The sequence below is a fragment of the Oryzias latipes genome, chromosome 6, assembly GCF_002234675.1.
Source record: "Oryzias latipes chromosome 6, ASM223467v1".
NCBI classification, from domain to species: Eukaryota; Metazoa; Chordata; class Actinopteri; order Beloniformes; family Adrianichthyidae; genus Oryzias; species Oryzias latipes.
In genome coordinates this window covers 21,129,384-21,155,014 of record NC_019864.2, presented here as the reverse complement: position 1 = coordinate 21,155,014, position 25,631 = coordinate 21,129,384, and the positions used below count along the sequence as shown (strand labels likewise).

At 38.3% G+C, this 25,631-nt stretch overlaps 4 protein-coding genes across 4 annotated transcripts; all 4 read right to left on the bottom strand.

Moving 5' to 3' along the window:
- Nucleotides 1–1,066: 1,066 nt before the first annotated feature.
- On the bottom strand, nucleotides 1,067–6,547 carry armc10 (armadillo repeat containing 10). The gene is made up of 6 exons (XM_011476264.3): nucleotides 5,954–6,547; nucleotides 4,814–4,959; nucleotides 3,854–3,988; nucleotides 3,592–3,768; nucleotides 3,378–3,449; nucleotides 1,067–3,246 (listed from the first exon to the last, which is right to left on the bottom strand). Exons 1-6 carry the CDS (start codon nucleotides 6,210–6,212, stop codon nucleotides 2,995–2,997), a joined length of 1,041 nt encoding a protein of 346 aa, XP_011474566.1. The 5' UTR covers nucleotides 6,213–6,547; the 3' UTR covers nucleotides 1,067–2,994.
- Nucleotides 6,548–7,928: 1,381 nt separating this feature from the next.
- LOC101172240 lies at nucleotides 7,929–10,146 on the bottom strand. The gene is made up of 4 exons (XM_023955389.1): nucleotides 10,015–10,146; nucleotides 9,882–9,931; nucleotides 8,130–9,808; nucleotides 7,929–8,058 (listed from the first exon to the last, which is right to left on the bottom strand). The coding sequence occupies exons 1-3, from the start codon at nucleotides 10,029–10,031 to the stop codon at nucleotides 8,199–8,201; spliced, it is 1,677 nt and encodes a 558-aa protein (XP_023811157.1). The 5' UTR covers nucleotides 10,032–10,146; the 3' UTR covers nucleotides 7,929–8,058; nucleotides 8,130–8,198.
- A 136-nt stretch (nucleotides 10,147–10,282) lies between these two features.
- On the bottom strand, nucleotides 10,283–15,020 carry LOC101171989 (leucine-rich repeat-containing protein 17). The gene is made up of 7 exons (XM_004070071.4): nucleotides 14,792–15,020; nucleotides 13,586–13,888; nucleotides 13,020–13,502; nucleotides 12,736–12,941; nucleotides 12,272–12,427; nucleotides 11,841–11,982; nucleotides 10,283–11,766 (listed from the first exon to the last, which is right to left on the bottom strand). The coding sequence occupies exons 2-7, from the start codon at nucleotides 13,708–13,710 to the stop codon at nucleotides 11,481–11,483; spliced, it is 1,398 nt and encodes a 465-aa protein (XP_004070119.1). The 5' UTR covers nucleotides 13,711–13,888; nucleotides 14,792–15,020; the 3' UTR covers nucleotides 10,283–11,480.
- A 1,648-nt stretch (nucleotides 15,021–16,668) lies between these two features.
- On the bottom strand, nucleotides 16,669–22,595 carry fam185a (family with sequence similarity 185 member A). The gene is made up of 8 exons (XM_004069701.3): nucleotides 22,025–22,595; nucleotides 21,847–21,956; nucleotides 19,990–20,082; nucleotides 19,629–19,767; nucleotides 17,647–17,688; nucleotides 17,472–17,567; nucleotides 17,264–17,395; nucleotides 16,669–17,168 (listed from the first exon to the last, which is right to left on the bottom strand). Exons 1-8 carry the CDS (start codon nucleotides 22,449–22,451, stop codon nucleotides 17,056–17,058), a joined length of 1,152 nt encoding a protein of 383 aa, XP_004069749.1. The 5' UTR covers nucleotides 22,452–22,595; the 3' UTR covers nucleotides 16,669–17,055.
- Between the last annotated feature and the right edge of the window lie 3,036 nt (nucleotides 22,596–25,631).

Here is a 25,631-nt window from a genome sequence, read left to right as displayed (position 1 = left end):
ACAGCATCTGCGGGTCAAAATATACTCAAACATAACAGATTTGATGAAAAGTGGCTGTCTGTGGTCTATATCGTATTTTTACACAGCCCTGGACATGAGATTTTAAAAAAATATTACATTTTTGTGGGCACAAATTAATATTTATGTGGGGACAAATCAGCATTTTGTGCGCTCAAATTAGTATTTTCAATTCCTATTACTAATTTGTGCCCATTTGGACCCACAAAATACAAATCCATATCCACAAAATACAATTTTAGTTCCCAGAAATTGCTGTTTTGTGCACACAAAATACTAATTTGTGGCCACAAATAAGTAATTTAACATGACATTATTTAAATATCATGTCCAGGGTTCTGTATCTTTTACCAGCCTTTCAATAAAAACCCATGAACAGCAGTCTAATGCAAATAGTGGATGTAAACCTTTCATCCAATCAGCGTGCAAGTCCCACCCATTTGCAGTGATTTGCAGGTGAAGTAATTCTGCTTTAATGATCTTCAGCTCCCCAATAACTAATCTAATGTATTTTGGAGATAATACAAAGATGATAAAACACTGTTTTTTTTGGTCAAATATTTTTACAATTACATTAAAAATATTAATGTAATCTTTTGTAGAAATGTATGTTTGTTTGAAGGTATAGGATATGGAAGGCCAATTACAATAAACAGAAAAGCTATTTTAATGTTTTTCTATAAGTTTCTTTTATATCAAATTCTGCCTTTCTGTCTTATTTTTTAAATGATAAAAATACAAACAATGTGAAATGGTGCATAAAACATTTTCAAAAACTTTGAAACATTCTAATAATAAGTGGACTAGTATGAGGGTAGAGTAGGCTTTTTTGTGTTATGTTAAACTTGCCTCATAATGATTATAATATTGTTTGGGTTGTTTCTGAAGGATCTTTCTGAATATGCGACTGAATGACACTTTCTGGACTGTCTTTGTGCATTAGTACATGTCACAATGACAATAAAGTCTGTTCTATTCTGTGGTGGGGTTTTAGACATTTCTGAGTTCCTGCATGCTGGATGTAAACTTTCAATGAAAGAAAAAAAAACAGGTTTTGTAGGATTTTATTAAAAAGTTAAAACTGACAAAACGTATTCACATATACAGAGAAAAATTCTTTGCTATCGTTTATGAATAAATATATTTAACAAAGTCACAAGAAAAAGAGCATCTTTCTGAGTAATATTGCAATACAACAACCACCTGAGAGGTATTTACAGTCATGGGATCAAATAAAAACCACCACCATGACTTCTGAGATCAGGGTGCAATGTTCATACCTGGATCTTTAAAAAAAAAACACACACACATCTGAAACAGCAGCCATATTCACTGGATAACTCAAACACAGAAGCATCTCAGACTCTACAGGCTTCAGGTAGCACATTAGTTAATGTTAGATTAGAAACAACGGCAGTATGGTGTGGTCTAACTGGTGCTAACAGGGGTAAAAAAACAAAACTCTGTCTTTCAATATTCTGTTTTTCTGATCTTTGTTTTTTCTGACAAAGTCAAAAAAATCTGCAATATTATATAAAAACTTTATTAAGATATAGAAACGCATGTGGAGATAAACATGTTTGGCAAAAACCATACAAAGGATGCCTCATTAGTAATAAATTGGGTTTGCTTTGCAGCTGTAGGATCAGCAAATATTTAAGTAAACGAGTCAAATGAGAGTATTTGGACTAGTGACTAAACCCAAATTAAAATGTTTATTAAAATCTGAAATCATTATTAAAGAATCCAGACATAAACAAAACTGGAAACATTTGATGTTTGAACTTCTGAAAGCTCATTTTCATTTAAAAAGTAAAACTATTCTTGTGTTAAAATGTACTTTCTATTGAAATAGCTGCAGATTTAGGTACGTCCATTAAAAAAATCTGCATTTCCATGCATCTGGAATACAGATTGAACTAAGAAGTGTAACTTTCAGGCACCCTCTTATGCCCTCACACTAAATACTGTCAGTCATCTTATGGACCAGCAGGATCAGTCCAGCAGCTACATCAAAAGTGGCTCACTGACTCGTGCATTAGTGCATAGCTTAAAACCAAAACACCGCTTACATATCTCATTCATCAGTGCTCCAGAAGAGGAACCACTTTATTGATAAACACTGAAAGAAAAAAAGTTCATTTTTAATTTGACCCAACTACTTTATTTGTCCCACATTCATTTTCAAGCTGTACCTCAGCTTGGTAGTTGCATAACAGTGCAGACATCCTCTTCCTCTGCAACTTCCTCCCCCTCCATCCCTGGGGGTTTCGCAGGATTCAAACAAGCAGCTGAAGAATTCAAACACCAGCGCATCCTGAATGGACCTTTTCGGGTTCTGGTTCACTGCTTTCGTATCAAAGTTGATGCACTGAGCCATAGAACTCCACTCTTCTTAACAATACTGTTCAGGCAATGACTAAACTCCAGTCTTCCTGAGTCACTGAACCCGTCGTTGGAGGGGTGGCGTGTCTGTGACTTACACGGCTACAATCATTTAGGAATAATAAAGGTTCCTTTAAATGAAGCACACTGGTGCATTAACCAGGACTGCAGTATTGCAGTCCTCCAGGTCAAGTCCCAAATCTCAGAATCCTCCAGCAAAGCTTCTTTAATCAGCAGTCAGGGAAGAAGAGTGGCTCGTCACCTTAATGACACATCATTTGGAGACATTCGGCAGTGGCGTTTCATTTCAAAATTTACCTGAAACAAATTTTTGATAAAATTCTTCGAAGATAGGGCACTTTGACGTGATCTAGTCTGGTGATGCAGCAACTCCCAAAGGTTTTTCAGTTTCCTCCTTAGAATTTACTTTTAAGGAACTGCACTGTGGATGATGCACTGAGAGAGGTTGACTATCCACAGGAAGTCACAACTTGCTCTTTTAATAGATTTGAGTCAATAGATTTATATACAGTGAGGGGTGTTTGGTTGGAGCCTTTGGCAAATATATAGGAAGTAAAACTGAATGCACGTCTATGTCATTATACGAGCTACCTGGGCCTGAATTTCTGCATCTGGGTGAGAAAGCAGCTGCATGAGTCTGCTGTGGAGCTGGGAAGACTCATCCAGCATAACCCGGAAGAGGCCGTCCTGTTTCCGCCTTAGTTCTTCTGCCACCTGTGCAGAGGGCCTCCAGGCCTTCAGGTTCCCCACGAACGTCAGCAGTCGCAGAAGCACTGCGGGGGCTGTTCTTTTGTCAAACAAAAGCATCACAGACGCAGGAGCCTGCAGCAAAACCCAAGCAGGAAAAGAGACAATTAAGATGTATTTAGTTTGTTGACAAAAGTAAAAGTCAAGCCTCACTCTATGTGGATGATATTGAGGGTAAAGATGAATTTGACAGCTTTTAGTCCTACCTGAGCTTGAACTATGTCATCAATCATATCAGGATTAGATGATAGATTCACGAGAACTTTCAACGTCTGAACCTGAAACAAAAACAAAACAAAAAAAAGTTCTAATCCAGTCCTTTCCAAATCTGATTGAGCAACACTATTTGCAAATGCTGCTACTTTAGTATATGACTCCAGAATTGCTCAATAGGTTTAATTAAATCAAACAGATACAAACCTGCAAGGATTCGTTGCTCACAACCAGCAGAGAGAGTAAAAGAGTAACGGCTCCCTTCAGCAAATGCTGATGCTTGTCTGTGACAGAGAGGTTGGTCAGCAGCCGCAGAGCACCAAGCTGAAGGTCTGAATTCACCGGCGACATTTCAATCAGTTCCAGCACCCGCGGCACGAAAATCTGACACAAAAGGACTCATTTTACAAAAACACGCCTTTTCGAAACAACTGAGAGATCAATAGAAGATACACAGACAGCAACATACCTTTATTTGTTCCTGGTTTTGGATGTTCATGCACAAATTATTTAAAGCATTCAGAGTCTGGATTTTAACCTCTGGTGCGGGATCAGTCAGAAAAGCTGCGATGATATGGATCCCATCAAACTCCCGAATCAGAATCTGAAGAGCAGAAACGTTATGAAAGCAAAGTGTCACTTAACTGAAGGTTGCATACAGATAAATGGTAACAAAGAATTTAAATCATTTTGCAACAGTTATGGTGCAATGATTATATACAAATAAATTCAACTTTGTAAGAAAATGTAAAAAAAAAAATCACAATTTGTTATGTTTTGATTTTGTAGCTTTAGCCACTTATTTCTTTTGTTCTTAAATCAACTTAAACTCTTTTGTATGAGCTTTATAAAAAGTTTCAGCACATTCTCTTTGTCAAACACTGCCAATTAAGTTTTTACCTTTTTTGGATAAACAAAATCTACTTCCTTAAAGTCCCACTCCGATCATCTTTTGATCTTTTGTAAAAGCTTTTCCAGTGGTCTTTTACATATGATTCTGCTGGGTTTTTTTTAGGACATAGTTTCTGCAGAGTGGCAGTAGTTCATTAGAAAATCGCCTCTGAGTTGTGGGCGGGACTGTTGGCACGGAGCAACCCCCCTTTCCCTCCCCATCGTGAGGTGGAGCAGGGAGCTTGTGGCCCGCACAGCGTGTTTTCTACATCACAAAAAAGCTCTTTTTCCAACGACATTTTTCAGTCTCATCCTGATTCACAACGATTTGTATAAAGAAATACTCAGAAATACAGTTTTCAGTCTAATTTTCTTTAAGTCCTCCATCATCATACATTTCCCACAAGAACATGTTAAAAACACCATTTCATCTGAGTGGGTCTCTAAACTGTTCATCTAGCAGGTGAAGTAGACTATTGACAGCTCATTTTCCATAGGTTGCAACTTTTCTATGCTCCTCAGTAAAAGCATGTTGTACCTGATTCACAGTGAAGGCAGCAGCATTTCCAAGCGTAAGAAGAATCCTACACCTGTCAGATGAATCTGTGCCAGACTGCAGACATGACAGCAGCATCTTCAAGTGTTGTGGCTCTAGATTGTTGGGGGACTGGTGGATGACATCATCTGAGGGGCACAATAGTCTTCTTTTACAATCAATGATCCCGTTTTATTTTAGATTTTATTTAGGGGTGGAACGGTTAATCTTTGATTTGACATGAACTCTTCTTTACTTATTTATTTGTACACATATTCAATTTACACTTGATTACCTTGCAAGAAATACAAGGTATCTGGAAAACTTCGCCTGCACCGTTCAGTTCTCAGTTATTTATTCCTGAGTCATACTGGTTGAAGTTTTGGCTTAAAGATGCCCTGGATTGCAGCACAAATTATGATATGAATAAAATCATTAAAATGACTCGTTACACCCTTCATTTTATTATAAACCTTAAGTTTTATAATATTAGACAAGTGTCTTCACTATTCAGTTTTTAAAACTCAACTAAAGACTCATTTTTGTAGTCAAGCATTTGGTCACATGAGATTTTACTCTATCATTTTTATTTCTATAGTGTTTTATGTTCCTTACCTTAACGTTTTTTTATACTGTTTTTGTTTTTATTTACTTGTGTGTTTTTAACAGTTTTTTTTATGCTTGGCTTTAATGTGCAGCACTTTTTTTTTCCATTCCATTTCAATTAAAGCCATTTATGAATAAAGATGATACATTATTCACGAATAATACAAAAGCACCATTAAAGCCCAAACTTAACTTATGTTTCATGACATACGAGTCACTTAATTTAATATTCTGTGGATACTGGATACCTTTGTTTTTTTAAGCAACTAAAAGTTTTTTATTTTCACTCCTCTTTAATGTACAAAACTGCTCTTTATTTGTCTGTCTGCACAGTTTTTGTCTTTTTAGATGATTTTTCACTAAAATTTCTTTTTCTGTTTTTTCCTACATGTTTGAAATGTTTCATTCCAAATGTTCATTTTTGAGTGGCAAGATTTTTTATTTTTTTAAGACACACATGACTAGAAATATTCATTTGCATCAAAGGCAGCCATGACGTCTTTTCTGTGAGAGACTTAAAGGTTGTTTAGGGTTTACCTGCAACAGCCTCCTCTGGCCTGAAACAGACCACATCCAGACCGGACACTTTGGCCAGCAGACTCCCGGGTTGCACTTTCACTTCCTCCTGATGCTGACTGCTCCTCATAGTTTCACTCGCGGCCTTCTTCTTGTTTCTCCTCAAACCTTCTCTGCTGATCAGCTTGTACAGCCCATAAGAGGCTCCAGCTCCGGCGACTATTCCGAGCAAAGCCTTCATGTTGCCGAGCCTCGCAACAACACCGCTGTCCCCCATCATGCTGCTTAATCGCGGGCTAGCTTAAGCCTTTAGCCACAGATGCTCTCCGACGTTTCGAGACGAGTCCTCTTATTTCTCAGATCAACCCAACTAACTAGTTACTCAACAATCATGGAAGGAACAACTCATATTAAACGTTTTGAAGATGGTTACATTTCGGGAACTTTACCGAGGAGTCACTGTTGTCAAAGATTTCTTGTTCTGAAGCCCCGAAAAAGGCTGACCAAAACTATTACTGCGTGATGTAAATGTTTCAACATGGATGCCTCCAAAAAGTTTCAAACTACAAAGCATGACGATGACAGTGTAATGTATGTCATTATGTTTTCTGAAAACTGTGCTCAGAAATTAAAAACATTTATCCTATAAGGGTCACATCTCCACGTAACGCTTTTGGTTGTCCAATAAATAATTTGTCCAACCAACGCACGTCGTTCATCCGTAACCTAGCAACATTTAAATCACAGTACGACTAAATTTTATCTGGTACATTTGTATTTGTGCAATCTAACTTTACCTCTTGCCATGCTTGTATAAGAAACTATGCTCAAATTACAATATTTGTACACTTCACTTGTACATTTGTACTTTGGTCAAATTGACCCAAATTGTCACCCGTAGCAAAAATTTAATGTAAGTGCATTACAAGTATGCTTAAAAGTGAGGCAGTAAACGTTTATATAAACCATCTATTGGCTATTGTAAACTTAAAATGTTCCAAATTAGTCTGAAGTTATTAGATTTGCTATACTTATACTCAAGTATAGCAATTTCAAGTGCACTACATGTTGCAGCAAACAACCCTTTTCCTTTAGACTTTTTAATAAATGTGAAGTGTCTTAGATGTTTTCTTGTACTTGGAGCTTGGAGATGCTGCTTGCAAACAGGATTCCAAACTTCAAATATCCACGAGTCGAAGTTTTCGTGTGCACATTTTTTGGGGGAAACCTATATTTACATTAAGTTTGTCATCTGAATTGTACATTTACATCGTGCCAACTTTAACCTCTTAAAGACCCAAGATAGTTTTCTGTGTTTTTTTATTTGGGCTTTCATAGCAGAGTTTTTGTTGAAATGAAAAGGAAAAGATATTGAATTAACTGTTGGGATGACATAACCCAAAATGTGATGTCCAAGTATGTTGACACCAGGCTTAAGAGGTTAAACATTGTATTTGCTTTTTGTTGTTTTTTTTTTTTTTTTAAAGGCAAGTTTACATTTTACAAAACTTTAAATTACCGCATTGCATATATAGCCTCATTTTTCTACATGGCAAAAAAAAAAAAAGAAGTTGGGGGAGCACAGTGAATTTTAGCCTCAAGTTTTCAGGTTTGTTATCCACCCCCAAGACTGGAGCATACCATCTCCAAAAGCTTTAAAGAGCTATACAATTTTTGTGGTAAAATAAACAACCTGTCATAGCTTTAAACTAATATTCTTAAATACTATTTTTTTTAAACTAGATATAGAGTATTCAAATATATTATAGCCAGGCTTCTATTATATGTGCCACAGACATTAGTGCAAAAGAAGCTTAACAAGTTAAGAAAACACCATTATAGAGTAACAGACAATTGTACCCGAATTTGAATCCAAACTACTTTTGACTCAGTAATAGGTCTATTCCTGAAAAGCTCTTTATTCCAGGGTGTTCTTTTTTTGCAGGCAACTCTTAAAACCACTGTTTTAAATTTTCAATAAAAGAAGTTTATGGAATTTGCAGTTAAAATATTTTAATTCACATGAAGAAATTCTTGTGAAAAGCATGACAAGCAAAACTAGAATAGTTCAGGTTTTTACTATGATTGAGAGGATAGCGCAGCTTGAATTGCAGCTGGAAACAGGTCTGTCAAGACAAAAGCATTTTAAAAAGTTCAAGTTGATAATCACAACCACCTAAATGACGTGGTTCCTTACCCGTTAATCTCAATTTAGCAGCTGGATCTTCTTAGTAAATTTCTTTTTTTCCTTGTAGATTTTAGGCCGTCATGCACGTCGCCTTGTGGCTAATTTAGCAACTTTGCCTTGAACCCACAGATTTGGTGTGAAGCAGATCTTTGACACAGAGGTGGTAGCTCTAGCAGAGCGGTTTTTGGAGGCAAGATATGCGTTTTCAGATTGCTGTGACAACCTTTGGGACTTCTGGGAAGGGGATCTTTGTGATTCTTTCCAAACGACACAGTTGGAATCTTTGGGTGCAGGCACCAAAAGTGAGGGCCATGGCTCCAGCTTCGCTGGGTCTTCATTCAACAAGCTTGAGAGAATTGGAAAGTCAGGTTGGCTGAGAGGCTTTAAAAGACCAGCCTTCAATGCGTCCTCATACCCTCCATTTATGAGAAGAAATCGGTCCTGAGCGGAAAAGGATTTCAGTTGATTTTCTGATTGATTAGAAGGCATTACTTTCTGCTTTAAATTGGTTTCTCTTGGTTTGGTAACACTTATATTGGACTCCTGAAGGTCAGGGACCAGGTTTTGGTTATGGAGGTCCAAGTTGATGTCATCCTTCTGAGGGGTCATAGCATCAACTTTATGAAAATTCAGGTACTTGCACTCTGTAGTAGAGGAGTGGCGAGAGTTTGGCACCTTCATCACCAAATGAGGATTATCCAGAAGCGTCGGAGGTTTATACTGAACAGTTATGTGGCCTCTTGTGCTTTGTGGGAAACGGTTGTTGGAAATCACAACAAAACCACTAGACACTCCTTGATTGAGCATGGGAGGATGGTGTATGCCCTTTGCTCTTCTGCTGCCGTTCGATTGGAAGGACTGAAGCAACGGGGTTGGTTTCTTCAAGTGTTTGACGTTGGGCTGACTTCTTGGTACATACGCGCTCAGAAATTGTGGCTTTTGAGGGGGAAGGCCAGTTTGGATTCCTCTTTGGAGGCCTTTGTCAAAGCTAGCTGATGGTGTTTTGTACCGTTTTGATAAATATTTTCTGTTCGACCTGTACTTTGACTTTAGGACATTCCCATTACCGTTGAGGGGAAGCACGGGGACTTTCTTCCGTGAAAAGTGGTTGAAACCTTGAGAAAGGCTCTTGGGAGAGTTCGGAGCAATCCTGCGACCACTTAAGAAATCTTTTCCTGGGGATGAATCCAAAGTAAGCAGAGTGCGCCCTGGTTGCTTGTAGTTTGATTGGACAAATTGTTTGTTGGAGAAACGTAAAGTCTCTCTGTTGCCTCTTGAAAGGCCGCTATTTTCTTTACCATTGGAATAAGGTCTCACAGCTGCTTCTTGTTTTAGTGGGGTCGGGGTAAATTCTTGGTTTTCTCTGGTGGACATGAGGTTTTTGGTGGAGTGAACTGGGTCAAAGGAGGGACATTCATCTTGACAACTGGCTCCACGTGATCTCCAAGCACCACCCCTCTCCTTTTGGGAAACCAAAGGCTTATCCCTCTTATGTACAGAGCCTGGATGACCTTGCTGCACCCCTTCGATGAGACTCCGAGTAGGCCTGGCATTATTTCCGTTTTTATATAGTTGTCTCAAATATTCTAAATTGTTCTCAAAGTTAGCCTCCAGAAACTTTCCAGGGTTAAACTGGTTGGAAGTTAGTGGCCCCCCAAACAGGTAGTATCCATGCACATGTCTGTAACCTGTATGAGTAAAAACAAAGTAAGCTAAACAAGTTTTTGAACACATGCAGTCAACACTGACTGAAACCCTTACCGTCTTGTGGAAGAAAACAAACACACATCAGCATAAAAAGCCATGAAACCCTGAAAAAATGAAAAGAAAAATGAAAAAACAACAACAAAAAAAAGCAAACCAACATGATAATTTAATAAATCTAGTTTTATACCGTAACTGAAGAGCCATGAGTGCAAGTTCAAGCAGAATTCACCTGAAACGCTGACAGCAGCACACTATTGATTAAAACTGCAGCTGCAGCTCTGACAATCTGTCCAATTAACTGCAGCTGCTTTCAAACTTCCTGCTGCCTTTGTGCAGCGTTGTGTCCTTAAATGCATCAACAAAACTAACGGTTACTTTTTGGTTTGTAAAATGATGTTCTACTTTTACCGTTTTTCAAGTAAATGTTGAGGAAACAGGAACTTCTCTCAGCTTTCATGTGGAGACTGGATATGCCACAAAAGAATGACACAACCCATCTTTAATAGTTACAAAAAGCAGATTATAGAGCATAATAAGTCATTTTTATTCACGTGTTAGACAGATATGGACCAGAAGGAACAAAGACATTGAATAGATTTTCGAAGACTTGCTTGTTGTGACTAATATTGGGTTTTAAATCAAATACCGTACTTTCTTGACAGTCTGTGATTCATTTTGTCCCTGTTCGACGTCTCTAAATTTCCCTTCAATCCAAACTTATAGGAACTGAAATAATATTGAAAGCAGCTCAAACTCATTTAATCTTTGTTCTGGATAAAACAAATGTGACTGCAGGCTGGCAAGATATATTCATTTTTCCTGGTAGTTTATTTAATTATCTTTAACCAGATATTAACAAACAATGACCGCAAAATGCACATTATAGATGTAAGGCGTTTAAAAAAAAAAGAGTACAAAACGTCTTATGGGAGCATGCAACAAGTGCTTTTCATTTTTCGTCTATTGCTTAACTGAATCTGACACTGATTGTTCATGTTTTCAAACAGGAACTCTCAGTGCTGCCTCACAGATTGCTCTTCTGCAGCAATCATGTGTTATGTTTCAGTTTTTCCATACTGCCAAACCTGCTTGGTTTACAGTAATGTGGCTAGGTTCATGGTTTTTAAAACTGCATCAAAGCTCCAAAAAGTTAGTGTTGACCTTGTTGCTCTATTATAAGACCACAAGTGGAAACTGTAAATGTAGGGAGTCATTTAAAGATGTCATCAACATCTAAATATCACAGACAGATGTTTTTGTCTCTCATGCTGTCTCTGCAAACCATCCCTACTATCTCGACGCCACAGCATGACTGTTTAGCCTTGTTCACATCAACCCTCCTTGAGACGTTTCAAAGGTGAGCAGAGGTGACCATGGAGCAGCCTGTTTCTGGAAACTTTTGTTGTTTGTGGGTAAATGTGTGTTTTTCAGACTGTTGCACACAACACTGCAAAGTTCATAACTTTTAGATCAGATCTCTGCAAAGAAAAGCGACGTAGCTGATGAAACTGTGTGGTTGCGGTAATTATGAAAAAATTGCAATCTCATTCACTGTGCACTACAGCAGAATGCTTAAAACCATCAATCATGAAATTTATCAGCTGTTTTTTTTTGGTAAACAGTTATTAGGTCTGTACATTTGGGTGTGTTGAATCATCTCAGTCTGAAAACTTCGTATTTCTGTGGCGCTCTCAAGTTGCTGGGCTCCAGCTCCTCCTCCTCCACCTCTCCCTGCAGCTCCATTGGTGTGCCCCAGTTCACAGAGTCCAGCATGTCCGGGTCAGTTCTGCTGGGCTGCCTGTCCTTCGGGCACTCTCTGTTGTAGGAATGCACATATTCCTCCACTCTTTCTCCAGCAAACTCAGAAGGGGAGTGACACCACAGGCCCGAGTGCTTCACTGCAGGGTGCAGACGCAGCCAGTACACCATGTAATGGATGCTGGGGGGGGGAGGGGGAGGAGCTTTTAATAACAGTTAAAAAAAAGTTTTAAGCATCAAAGGAAATGAACTCACCTGTAGTTGCACACCCAGGGGTTTCCTCCCAGTTTAAGCCGTGATAGGAAGTAGAGGTCTTCAAGGACCCCGTACTGAAGGAAATGCAAATTGTTGTCTGACAAATCAAGTTCTTGAAGGTGCAAGAGCCCAAACAAGGAACCTAGGAAAGAAAAAGCAGGAAAACACTAGGTGGGCATTACATGCAGACATTTGTGCTGCTGTTTACACCAGATACCCTGTCCAGTAATTGAACTGGAATATGGCTGTGTGGGCTGACTTCCTTTAAGCCTGATGAGAGAGTCCTCTTATCAATGCCTCTCACAATCATTGTTGGGACACAATTAAGTGCATTCGTTAATAATTATGAAAAAATATGATTTTTTTCTTCTTCTCCATTTTCTTTTTTTACACTGAAAGCAGTCAATTGGATTGAAACCCATAACACCCACCGGGATCAATGTGCTCCATGCTGTTACTGCTGAGGTTCAGGATTCTGAGGCCACTTGCACCCTGGAAGTCTTTCAGTCGGAGTCGACGGATTGAATTGTGGGATAAGTCCACCTGTACGACATCGTCAGGAATACCTGAGGGCACCTCAGTCAGACCTTAATGGAAAGAAGCTGCTGGTTAAAACTCAAAATAGTCCAAAGTCATGGTTAAAGTTGAGCTGGCTCAATGTCTGTAAATCGAAACATATGCCAAGCCAGATGTGGCCTGGCTCATGAAAGTGGATGTCTCAACATAAAACGCTCTGATAAATGGAATTTCAGTAATTCAAGTCATGCAGTAGAAATAATGAATCACCCATGCTCTGACAGTCACAGTCACAAACTGTGGCAGGAATGACGGCTTGGGGGCTCAGGGCAGGGTAATCAAACTTGTTTTGGCCAAAGAAAGCCGTTGTTGAACTTGCCTCTTTTGCTGCAGTCCATCCTCATGTGGGGGAACAGGTAAGTGTGGCAAACTGAGGCAGTGTCCGCTTTGCCCCGTAAAGGAATGGGTTCGAAAGTACTTGTGTTGTTGCCGGTTCGGTGACTGATGGCCTCCACATCTTTGCAAAGCAGCTCAGGATCGACTGTCTTCAGCTTTCTGTTTTTTAGCCAGGTGGGTTCTGCACACCTTCAAGGAGACATGTTTAGAGGCAATAATTATTCAGAGGTCTCAACAATAGCATGTTAGGCTAATGGAAGTACTTACCTGGCATTGTTTCCTAGATTACGGTTACTTGGGACTTGAAGAGTACGGATGAGACTTTCCAATGGACAGAGACATTTCCAGGGATTACCATTTAAACGGAGATCTCGAAGATTGGGCATGGAGATTAAAGCCTCGTCGCTGAGAGTTGTCAGACGGTTGTGCTGCAACAGAAGGGTTTTAAGCCGTGTCAAACCCTGAAAAGCCCCTTCCTCCACTTGGAAGATTTGATTTTGCTGTAGGTCCAAACTGATTAAACTGTCATATCCAAGAAAAGCTCCATCCTGGAGGATTTTGATCTGATTCAGAGCTAACAGGAGATGCCTGGGCTTCCTGAACCAGGAGTTTGCAGGGGGGATGAAAGTGAGTTGTCGTTCTTGACAATCCATAAAAATCATTCCGGATTCTTTCAGTTCTGAACAGCTGGGTGACACGAGCCCAGAAAGCCCTGATCTGCTGTAGCGCCGTGCACCTCGAACCCTGCCTCTTTAAACACAGAAAAACTCCAGTTTGTCATTGAAGTCACAGCAACATCTGAAACATAAATATGCGTTAAAATAAATCCCCACCTGTCTTGCGTGAGCTTGTGCCTCGCTCTTTTAAGACCTTTGCCTTTTCCTGCCCTTTTCATCTGGATTGATGGGAGCAGGAGGAAGAATAAAGAGGTGAACACGAAAAAGTGGGTGAGGCGCATCCTGAACAGTGCAGACGTCCTCTGATCAGCGACAGATGCTTTTGCCAAATCAGGAGTTTATGAACAGAAACAGAAGGCAACAGCAACAGAGATGTTGTCAACAAAGCTCAGCTGCTGTTTATCCTGAGTGAAGAAGTTGGAGGCAGCACATGTGACAGGATGCAATAGCCTTCTGCCACTGTAATAGAAGAGGAGAAAACACTGAAAATAAATTGAAATTCATTTGATTTCTAAAGCACCTTTCATTAAAAGAAGGCAGCTCAAGGTGCTGTACATAAAAACAAACAAGAATGCAAAAACATCAATCCCCACTCATGCAATGAAACACTTAAATGAGCCCCTCATAACAAAATACTCAAAAACAAACACTAGTAAAAGCATGGCCATAACTCTGGGAGCCTGAACACAAACACCCCAGCCAAGGGTGTATAAATAAAAGCTTAATATCTTCAAAAGCATCTTTTTTGCACATTAACAAATGTTCAATCAACGCCTTAACCTGGGGCTATTTTGTTAAAAATAGATGTTGAAATATATGTAATGTAATACGTACTTTGCCAAAAATGTGTAAACCTGCTCTGCAACATGAGGTTCAGATTACTGCTGAAGGCTGGGTTGTTCAACCTTTTCTAGACTCTTGAACAAAAGCAAGACCAACTTTTCAAAAAGTACTAACACTTTACCAGCTTTAAATAAGGGTTTACACTTACATGAAATATATTTGTGCCATAAACCTGAGTCAAACTCCCTTTTATCTAAGTGCAAGCTCCAGCCTGTAGTGTTTTTGTCATGAGAGTCATCAGCAACAGGGTCAGAATTCTGGAGAAGAATCCCAAGTGCTGAGTTTCAGAGCAGCTATTCAAAAGATTTCTTTTTACATTTTTTCCCTATTATTGCTTTTAAAGACTCAACCCATCTCATGTTCCTCCTAGAGTACAGCCTGTACTCAACAGTAGCAAAACAAAAACACAAACAGAACTGAAATAAATTTGCATGATTTCATTAAATAACATTTTTAAAAGAAGTGTCAGCCTTCTGCAGCTCAGCTTTCATCAGAGCCGCAGTCTGAGACCTTCTGTACCTCAAATAATTGTCCTGATTTCATCCACCAACCGTCCAGGTGCTCTCAATTCAGTTGTTTCGTCCTCTGTTCCTTTGAGCAAAATGTGTCTTCTCTCCTCCTGAGCCCACCGAGGACAAACAGATCAGCTCTCCTCTCACGTGTCAGCTCTTGTTTTCTGGCTCGGTGCTGCAGAGTGTTTTTACTCACGGCTCAGAGGCGAATGAAGCAACATCTTAGGGTTTGGAAGGGTAAAAGACAGCTGTGGCCAAAGGGGTGGGAAGGGTTTATATGGTTGCCTCCAGCCCACACATCATATGTAAACTCCTTAGCGGAGCACTGGAAAATAACACTCATCACTCTCACGATGTTCTGTTTTGATCAATCTACTTTATCATTTTATCTTTTCCACAGATTTTATAGTGGAAACAGAGTTTCCATGTCTTTTTTAGATGATTTTAAATACATTTTTAATATATTTGTTAGTTTACAGTGGACTTATGACATACATGGCCACGCTGCAAAATAAATGTGTTTTTCAATTATATGATTCTTAAAAGTCAGCAAAGCCTGATCTGAAATATCAAGCTGTGATGGAGCAAGAATTGTTTTTTGCTTCAGAGAACAAAGCCTGAAGCTCCGCTGCAATAAAGATGATTTGTTTGAAGGAGGGGAAATATTTTCTAAATTAAGACCATAGGCTTTATGTTGAAAGCTTTTTAAACTTGGTCCAAGACGACCATCTTACTCAGTTTTGTTTACGTAATACTGACGGCCATTAATTTCACCCTATGTAGGCTATCCTGAAAAAAAGTTTCTTTCATCTCACTCAAAAAAGTGTCATGAAAAGCATACTTGTTCTCTTGGACAATCTAAAGGGACAAATATGGCGGTCCAGCGTCCAGTGGCATGAAGAACAGAGTAGCTTTTTTTAAGTTCCAGCTGGGACTTCTCTGAGTTGGCATGTTTTCTCCGTCTTTGGACCAGTCTCATCTCAACACTCCGAAACTAACATATACACGTTGGGCTAATTTTATTTTCAAAGTCTGTCAGGTTTTTGGTATTTTAAACATGATCTTGTGGCATTTTTCTGATGATGGAGGACCCATTTAAAGAAAATTATGCTCAAAATTGCATTTCTGAGTATTTCTTTATTCAAGTCGTCGTGAAAAGAAATGGATAATGGGAAGTGGGGGCGGGCTTACTCCTCACCAATGGTCCTACCCTCAACAAAAGAGGTGAATTTCTTATGAACTCCTGCCATTTTGCAGAAATGATGTCCAAGAAGGACAACGACACAGATTTTTTTATTTTGGCTAAAGACAGCATAATAAAAACTAAAAGTCCACTGAGAACGCTTTTAAAATAGATCAAAAGATGATCGAAGTGGGTCTTTAGGTTATTATTTGGAGTGTTATGAATCTCCTTTGGATCTCCATGTGACTTTCCAAAGTGTAACAGTTTGCAAATGATAATTTTCAATCAAAAACATACTTTTAAGTGTTTACTTTTTAATTTTTGTGTCTAAATAAAATAGTTTATAATAAGATTAATGATCTTTTAATTAAATTGATGCCATTTTTAAACACAAAAAGCTGCAGTTCATCAGAAATTCAAATCTGATTTGTGGGCAGGACAATTGGAGCTGTGCAATCCCGCCCCCCCCCTTTTCTTCTCTTTGCTCAGAGCCCTGAGCAGGAAGCCTGTAACCCACCCAGCGTCTTTTCTATGTCACCTATACGATCCTTTTCAAATGCCTTTTTTTATTTCGCCCCCCCCCACAAAGATCGGAATAAAGAAATGCTCAAAAATGCAATTTCGGGCTTAATTATCTTTATACATGTCCTCCATCATGAGAAAAATATCACAAGAACACATGAAAAGAACAGAAAACACAATTTTCATTAGAGTGGGCCTTTAATATATGCTGTATTGTCATTGCACCAACTAAATAGAAATGTTGCACTTAGGTGATGTGAAAGTTTATACCGGTGGCTTGTGTTCTGCACAGTTCGCTGCTTTTTTATATTTTTCATCAGTTTTGACACTTTATGTACATGGTAGAGCAAAGATGCAAAAAAGCAATTTCAAATTAAAACTGAACTTTAAAGACAAGAAAAAATAGTTTGTTTCATAAGTTCACACAGCTTAGAACTTTGGAGAAGAAATGCTTCCTATTAAATACCTGTACAAAGTGACATTCAATAGATGCATGGACATGAAGTCCAATGATTGGTAGATCCTGCTCAGTCATTGGGGCTGCAGTAAAATGTCTGTTGTGTCTCTCAGCTCCCTAATTTCAGAGACTCAAACCAGCTTTGCGTCTTCAGTGTGACGGAGCCTTTGTCTGCTCGAGCCTTGATCCATTGCTCAGCTGGAGGCTCTTCGTTTATGTAACCTGATGTAAAAATACAGGAAAGGAAGTGTTTATGTTGTCTAATTTGTATCTGCTTTTTCCTTTATAAAGTGATTAAATTAATACTACTAGCTTACCGCGGAGTGTGGTGAAGTCATCGGTGGTGTTTTTTACTCCATGCACAACAGCCTCGTCTTGGACGTCCACTGATGTTCCACGAAGCTCCACCCCGACTCTTATTGTGGAGGGCACACGTACAGTCACCGCGCCTTCACCGGAGGAAAAACCAGGAAAACGTTTGAGTGTGAAGCAGAACATCAGAGTTAATGTTTGATCCAAAGTTACCTTCCTGACTGTGGAGCTCAGCAGAACAACCATCTCCCACGTAAACATCAATGCCTCCGGTGTTAGAGGAAACCTTCAGGAAACCATTTGATCCATCTGTTGAAGCAAAAGGGCTCAGTTTCTACTTTATCGTCCTTTGTAGATTCTGGGGTGAAGCAGACGATAGTCAGCTTACCGACGACTGTGTCTCCAGAGACGTTCGTCACCGTGGTCTTACCTTTCAGGAAAATAAAAGCCCTCAGTCAAAATAATAGCATCAATATTTTCAGGTAAGGATTCTGGTAGACACTAAAAGCCTTGTGTGACAGACAGTCATCATTAAGTTGCTTCAGTGTTTCCATGACGACATGGTCATCCTAATTAACAATCCATAAAAGTTCCTACAGAATGACGTTGCTATTATGCCAAAGGGATGTTTTCTGATCTTAAAGCTCATTTGTTTTCATACCTATCTCAAGGCAAAAATATTTGGGACATTTGTGATCAATTGGGACCACATTTCACTTAAATCAAGCCTGTTTGGATGTGAGCCCAGAGGTTTTTAGGGGTTTTTTTCCCCCTGCAGGCCAGCTTTACCAAGCAAACTAATGTAAAGCAGCTGTGCACAAAACTGAGCTTAAAGAAGAAAAAAAAAAATCTCCTTTTGAAGATCAGCTGAAGCAAAATTACAATTCAAATGCACTTTGTAAGTTTTCTTCTTGGTGCCTTTGAGCATGACACTGAACAACAAGGTTGCACGATCAAATCCAAATTTCTAACTGTCATGAGGCATAAATGCAAATGATAAACATCTGTATAGTTTTTAGTACAGTATGTTTGCAAAATATGTTTTTTTATCTTTTGATACCTTTAATTAAGTTGTTTTGGTTTTTAGAAACACCATGCTGCCCCCTGCAGGCCTTTTTATCCATATTTTACATCAATGATGTGGAAATCTTGTAGTTGTGCAGGAAATAATGTGTTCTTAGAGATGAGATTTTGACTCTAAAAGGCATTTATTTTAAATGTTTTCAGGATATGTTCTGGTGGTGACATAAATGGAAGCTGATTTACGTTTGTGTACAAACTCTGAAGCTTGGCTAATTTCTGCAAAATAGTGCAAATTATATTACAGAAATTATTCTTCCAGAAGCAACCTTGTGAGTTCAAAAAGGCATGTGAAGCAGAAGTAAACCTTCAGTTGAAGAATACCTTTGAGAAACTATATTATTCAAAGGTATGCTGAAACTTCATAATGTTTCTTCATTGTTGGCCTACAATTGTCACAGAACCAAGCAGCACAAGTTCTGACGAGGACCAGGGGGCGGGAAGACATTGCACTGGTTTATTAACTGTTGCATTTGCTCGCTGTGCATTTCAGGATTGATTTTAAGATTCTTTCAATGATTTATGACTGTTTTAATGGTTTTGGGGCTTTCTTATCTCAGTGATTTACTTTAAAAGGCTGTGCCATCACAGACCCTGCGGCGGGGGGACCAAAACTTACGGCGAGGCTTTGTTACGATCCTCACTTCTGGAACGGTTGCCAGAGCATCTCAGTGTAGACAATAGTAGGCTCAAGAGAACCACTATTTTAATTTCACCTTTAGATGATCTTACCTGCTTATTAATTGTTTTTATTATTTTTATTACAATGTATTTAATGTATATGATTTTTATTTTGTATTTTATGTACGTATATACCTTTTGTTGTATTTCACTTTGTTTTTTATTATGATTTTAGCAGCAGTGTTTCCCTGTGGGATTCTTTGTTCCAGGCCTCGCCGGCTTGATCAGTGGTTTTCACTGCGCTTTTTAATTATAAAATTTAATTTTGATTTGTGTTAATTCCTTTGCTGTTATAATTTCTATGAAAAAAATGCCACAAAAAAAAAGAAAAGTCTGTTATTATCGGTTAACATGGATAGGGAAAAAAGGATATGAGATTAGCATGTTTCATTTTTGTGTGTTTATTTAAATCCAGTTTGCCAAGATTGTTGACTATTCTGTTATTCTTTCTCCTTGTTTAGTCGTCGTTTTGAATTATATAATGAACACTTGGGCATTCCTGCTTCCTTTTTTTCTGCCATTTGGGTGAATCACCAATTCTACATTGCAGTATGAGGATGCATAGGAGAAAGTGATGCAGCCGTTTGTTTACCGTGTGCGTTTGTTTACCGTGTGCGTGCCCAAATTCAATCTTCCCAGATGAGGAAGACATGCAGCTGGACTCAGAATAGATGGCTTTCACCTTTAGAGACCCAGACTCTGTGCAAACATTCATCTTTGTGCCCTGGAGTTTCTTGATGTTCACCTCCTACAAAAAAACAGATTGTTGAATTTTGTTATCTAATTTGCTAGCTGTTGTTTTTCTGTAATTCCCTGACCTGACATTGGAGCTGCTAAAAGAAAATTCCAATGTACTTGTTTTAACTTGGTTTTTAACATGAATCTATTCTGTCAGAGAGCATTGATGCTGCAGGCTGCTGGCGCCCCCTAGTGACCGTTGAGAGCATCACCTCAAAGCCGCTTTACTTACACCACCGCCTTCTGTTCTGATGTCCACGTTTCCATGGATTGTGTTTGTGCCTGTAACGTTTCCTCCGTGGGACTGAACTTTCACCTCATGACCCTGAAATGGAAGAAAAAAACAAAAGACGACAAATGAAACAAGGATAAAGAAAATGGTGCATCGATGTGAGCTGCCGACCAGTTTTTATACGCTTTTAAAAGTTTTCTAATGTGAATATCACAGATGTTTAGAAATAGGCAGCACTAATTGGTGATCCAGTATTTCTAACATTTACAGAGACCTAACTTAAAGAAAAAGACACATTTAATATGATTAGCAAATCCATGGAGACAACCTTTGGAGCTATAACAGCTTCAATTCTTCTAGGCAGAATTTCCATGGGTTTGTATTTATGAGTGTTCCACTGTTCTTCTGGAAGCAACTTTGTGAGATCAGAATCTGATCTTGGATGAGAAGGCCGGACTTAAAGTCTTCATTCAATTTAATCCTAATGAATATAGATTATTTAGGAGAGGTCCCAAAAACATTGGGTGTCTGGAATTGGGCAAAATGTCAAAGTATGTCATTAATTGTGTTTCTTTTGAAACAATCCCCCTTTTTATTTCTTTCCATTATTTAGGAATTCCACTTTTTATTGATAACATTTTGACTTTTTTCCAGTTTAAATCAATTATAAAGAATCAGGGTTTTTTTGTGGCCAAGCAAAACTGGTTTAAGACATAAATGTGACTAATAAATTCTATATTTGATCGAATTGTAAACTTGGGAATCAAATTTAATTGATTCAAAAATGCTATAGGGATAGAACCTTAATGCTGAAACATTCAGAGTTTTTAAAAGGCCAAGCCCAGCTCCAGATAAAAAAAACAACACCATGATACATCCTCCACCGATATTGCATTTGGCACAATGTGGACAGATTAAGTACCATAAACTCTCTGCTTTGTTCTTGGTCTAATCTGGAGATCAAATAAAGTTTGAAAGCCTTTAGGTGTTGACCTTTGTGAACAATGCCACATCTGCTGACCTCCCTCTACATAGTCTACTAATCCATGCTTGAATTTCTTATGACTTCCACTGTGTTATATTACCACTGACAACTGACTGCTGAATAATAAACTAGACTTGTACAGAAATCATTGAGCTCCCGCTCTTTCCCAAATGTTAATGAAAGACGTCTGCATGGCTGGACCATGACTTCACGATCATCTAAGACATGACTCTGCAACCCAAGGCTCTTGAGCCACATGTGGCTCTTTCATAATGGGGACATCATGAGGGTTAATCTACAGTCAGAACTCTTGACTATTAGAAAAAACTTAAAGCACATTTTTTATCATCTGCTGCACAACAGTGTCTGTTCAGAGGTGAAGTTCCAAAAGAACAGAAATGCATTGACAAAAGGATTTTACAGTGTTTTCATGTTTATATTCAATTATAAAACGAGCCAAATGATGAATTTTCCAAAAGTCAAAATGATAGAAAATGGCATATTTGACTTGATTTTCTTCCTCTTTTATTCAGGTAAATCTGTCGCAGCAGGAGGGTCTTTTGGACACTTGGTGTATTTCATTTTGAGAGGAGCATGAATGTTCTGCTGTCAAAAGTTTTTTTTTAAAGTTCTATAAAGAAAAATATGATATGGTAATGATTCAATTTTTGCAATTAAGCTACATTTTATTTTAAAAAAATGGCTTGATGGCCACAAAAACATAAATAAAGGCAATTTGTCTGAAATTTGCGTCTCTTGCTGGGGTTTTTTTGTGTGTTAAATGTCTCAGACCCCTGATCTATCTGAATTCAGCTTTATTTTATTTTTATTTATTTTGTTTTTTGCTGAGGTTGAATACTTTCAACACTCACCCTAATAGAGTGCAACAAACAGTGGCCCTTTTCTGTTTCCACTCTGCAGATATCACACTCCATCTGTTTGATTTGCACGTTGCCCTGTCCTCGAGCTGTGATGAAGAGATCTGACAAAAAACAAAGAATTGTTGGACAGAAAATGGAAAACTGCTTTGCACAGATGCTTCGCACTCACTGCTTTTGATCGGTGCGTCCATCTCAACTATCGCTTTGGTGTTGATCTTCTCTGAGGTGATCACTAACTCTTTGCCCTCCCCGTCACAGTGGACGTGCAGGTGGTCCAAGCCCACCTCCTGCTGCTCGGAGTCCGGGCCGTGGACGGTGATAAAGGCTCGGTCAGCCCCGGGGAAGGCGTGAGTGTCGAGAGGACGGATGGAGATGCTGCAGTCAAGATGGGTCCGCACGTTGACGAACGGGCTGACGGAGATAGACCTCCGCCGCACCGGACACGGCTTCGCCTCGCTTTGGGTGGTGGGGACGGTGCCGGAGAATGACCGTGACTGCGGCTGCGTACACCGGGAAGCTGTGACAACCCCGGGGCAAAGGGACCGGAGGAGGACACCTCCGCCGGATCCTCGACTAGCAACTAATGTCCAAAACATTTTGTCTGCTAACCAGCTTTCCTTAAACTGCTGATAGAACTAACTCTGACCCAGCTTCTGATTTAACACAAACTCATGTCCTGAAACCTCCTTATTCAACATTGCAGCCACAATTCTGACCCCATCAAGCAACCGTAACTAATTCCGGTGAAGCTTTTCATAATAAAAGTGTGAATTTCCTGTTCAAATATTAATTCAAGAAGTTATTCATAATACAGAAGTGAAGAAAGTGCAGGAGTTTAAGTACTTGGGGTCAACAGTTCAGTGTGATGGGGAGTGTGGAAAGGAGGTGAAGAGGCGAGTGCAGGCAGGTTGGAGCGGTTGGAGGAAAGTGTCAGGAGTATTGTGTGACAGAAGAGTGTCAGCAAGACTCAAAGGAAAGGTGTACAAGACAGTGGTGAGACCAGCTCTGCGGGTTAGAGACGGTAGCAGTGAGACAGAGACAAGAGGCTGAGATGGAGGTAGCGGAGATGAAGATGTTGAGGTTCTCCTTAGGAGTGACCAGGTTAGACAGGATAAGGAACGAGTACATCAGAGGGACGGCTCATGTTGCCTGTGTTAGCGACAAAGTCAGAGAAGCCAGACTGAGAGGGTTTGGACATGTTCAGAGGAGGGATAGTGGATATATTGGTAGAAGGATGTTGGAGATGGAGCTGCCTGGCAGGAGGGCAAGAGGATGGCCAAAGAGGAGATTTATGGATGTCTTAACAGGGGACATGAAGTTGGCTAATGTTAGGGTAGAAGATGCCCATGATAGAGTGAGGTGGAAAACGATGATTCGCTGTGGCGACCCCTGATGGGAAAAGCCGAAAGAGAAAGAAGAATTCATAATACAGAAGTTAATACAAAAAACAGTCGTGTAAGCTGTTGTTTGTTGGTATTGCCTATTTTTGTAAAAATCTTAAAGGTGAAGCAAGACAATTCATTGTTTTTTTTTACATAAAGCATTTAAAGAAACACTCAAAGAAATATCAACTGAGTTATCTTTAAGATAATTTTCTTTTTTTTAAATAAGTTTAAAATACATACATTTAAAGTAAGTTTAAAGTAACAGTAAGAGAAGGATGTAGCTTTTTGAATACATTTTTTTAATGTAGCAGAGAACAGGTGGGTCTTTGTCCTGGATTTTATTAACTGAGTGTTTAAGGCGTTCTGGAAGTCTGTTCATAAGGGTGGAGCAAAGAAGCTGAATGCTGTGTAATTTTCCTTCATGAAATGATCTTGACTGTGTTAGACTACAATCTTTTGTATTTTTTTAATTGTGACTAAAAGTCTAAAATGAAAATTGGTGCTCTTTGTGTATCTGGAATTGAATCGTGCTTCAATATTTTTTTAAGAATACTTTTTTATGGTATTGTTTTGTTTAGCAGTATTTTGTATTTTGTTAAAAGATAAACTGTCCAAAGTGAGCCTTGAGTAAGTAATTTTCTATGATTCTGCTATTCATAAGTAGTTCATATATTTGTAGATTCTTCTACCACCTTGTTGTTTGCATTTATGCTACATTTTCTTTGTTCTTGTTTTTTATATTATTCTTAGTCTTTTTTCCCCTCTGCTGTCAGTTGCTATGGTAACAAACACATTTCCCACGTGTGGGATCAATAAAGTAATTCTGATTCTGATTGTTTCAGGTTCCATCTAAAATAGTAGGTAAAAAAATCGGTCAGCTTGAACAGTTTATCTTTTATATACTTTAAACTGTAGCAGCTCTCATACCACTGTATTTCAAAATTAAGAAAGCCTCAGGGAGGCATATTTATTGATTTAAAAAATATATGAACAAAAAATGGCTTATTTTTAAATTAATTAAACAATTTAAATACATAATTTTAAATTAATCAATTATTTTAAATACATTATTTGAAATTAATAAACTATAAATTCTCAAACATGCCAATTTTTTCAACCTTTCAAATTACGTTGGATAGTCGATTAGCATACATACATTCCTTTTTATCCTTAAAATAAATCTGTTTTATTTTTAGTGCTCTTATGTTGAAGGGTAAACATTTGAACTTGAAAACCGGATGTGCATTCTTGCATAAAATCTAGATCCGCCCTCTTTTTAGCTTTGTCCAATCAAAGAATCACAGTGAGATTACGTTGTTGCAGCCCGACAACTGAATGGAAATTGAGTATAATTTCAGTTTGTTTGATGCCGTTTCCAAAGAAATATGCCAAATGTTTAAAACAACTGCTACGAATGAAGAAATGCTCTCTATGGATGCATAGGAAAAATGTGCTTTACTCCTATACCCACAAAAACAAAAAAACAAGAGCCTTGTTTCAAAGGGATGTCATTTCTGTACTAAAACCTACTGGAGACGTTTTGTTCCTGTTAGTATTTGGAGGAAAAACTGGAATGTGACCCAAACTTTTATGCTAAATAATAAAATGAAAGAAGTTTCTTTTAACATAATTCACCAAATTTACCCCACCAATCAATTCATGCTAAGATACATTAAAACAAGTGATCTTAACTGTACCTTTTGCAAAATACAACCATAAAAAATTAACCATATTTTTTGGAATTGTACTGAAATTAGAATTTTTTGGGGGAAAAGTGTTTACAATTTATCATAAATCATATTCACCCCAACTTCACTCTGAAACTTGAATATATAATTTTTGGCTCTCATGATTAAAACTTAGACTCAAATAAGAAAACTCATAATTAATCTCAATATTATATTTGGCCAATTTTATATTCATAAACGCATTTTTTTTTCATCTTCTATTTTTTTTACCTGTGTTAATCAAACAAATTGAAATGTATCTCAGTAAAATCTCCAGAAGCCTTCATCGGAAAGTTGTATGTTTGTATGAAAGTTGTAGAAACCTGAATGTTTTTATGTAAAATGCATGTAATACGTATGCTCCCCTGGCAAATCTGAAGTTTACTTTGTAAAACTGTGTTTTGTCATGTACTCACATTTTGTACAATAAAGTAAAAAAAAATTTAGTCTACATGCAAGTTATTTATATTTGTGGTTTCTACTTTAGTCTATACACCATTTACTGATTGGTATCTCTTGAAATTTTAAAACAGTTTTAAAACCACTATTATTTGGTGTGTGTAGCTATTTTATGCTTTAACAAGAATAAACAGCCACTCACGTTGAGTACTTGTAGTTTTCTTGGAAAACTTTTTTACAAAACATCACCGACAAAGTTCAATGA

What these genes read in the sequence shown, in the direction of transcription:
- armc10 (XM_011476264.3), bottom strand. Translation starts at nt 6,212, where the DNA reads ATGATGGGGGACAGCGGTGTTGTTGCGAGGCTCGGCAACATGAAGGCT. An exon ending in GCCAGAGGAGGCTGTTGCAG is followed by an intron (nt 4,960 to 5,953) that starts GTAAACCCTAAA and finishes TGTGCCCCTCAG; the next exon opens with ATGATGTCATCCACCAGTCC. An exon ending in CTGCCTTCACTGTGAATCAG is followed by an intron (nt 3,989 to 4,813) that starts GTACAACATGCT and finishes TCTGCTCTTCAG; the next exon opens with ATTCTGATTCGGGAGTTTGA.
- fam185a (XM_004069701.3), bottom strand. Translation starts at nt 22,451, where the DNA reads ATGTTTTGGACATTAGTTGCTAGTCGAGGATCCGGCGGAGGTGTCCTC. An exon ending in TGAATTTGGGCACGCACACG is followed by an intron (nt 17,689 to 19,628) that starts GTAAACAAACGC and finishes TTTTCCTGAAAG; the next exon opens with GTAAGACCACGGTGACGAAC. An exon ending in TGAGCTCCACAGTCAGGAAG is followed by an intron (nt 17,396 to 17,471) that starts GTAACTTTGGAT and finishes CCTCCGGTGAAG; the next exon opens with GCGCGGTGACTGTACGTGTG.
- LOC101171989 (XM_004070071.4), bottom strand. Translation starts at nt 13,710, where the DNA reads ATGCGCCTCACCCACTTTTTCGTGTTCACCTCTTTATTCTTCCTCCTG. An exon ending in CACAAGCTCACGCAAGACAG is followed by an intron (nt 13,503 to 13,585) that starts GTGGGGATTTAT and finishes CTGTGTTTAAAG; the next exon opens with AGGCAGGGTTCGAGGTGCAC. An exon ending in CATGGAGCACATTGATCCCG is followed by an intron (nt 11,983 to 12,271) that starts GTGGGTGTTATG and finishes TTTCTTTCCTAG; the next exon opens with GTTCCTTGTTTGGGCTCTTG.
- LOC101172240 (XM_023955389.1), bottom strand. An exon ending in TTGTTTTCTTCCACAAGACG is followed by an intron (nt 9,809 to 9,881) that starts GTAAGGGTTTCA and finishes TTACTCATACAG; the next exon opens with GTTACAGACATGTGCATGGA.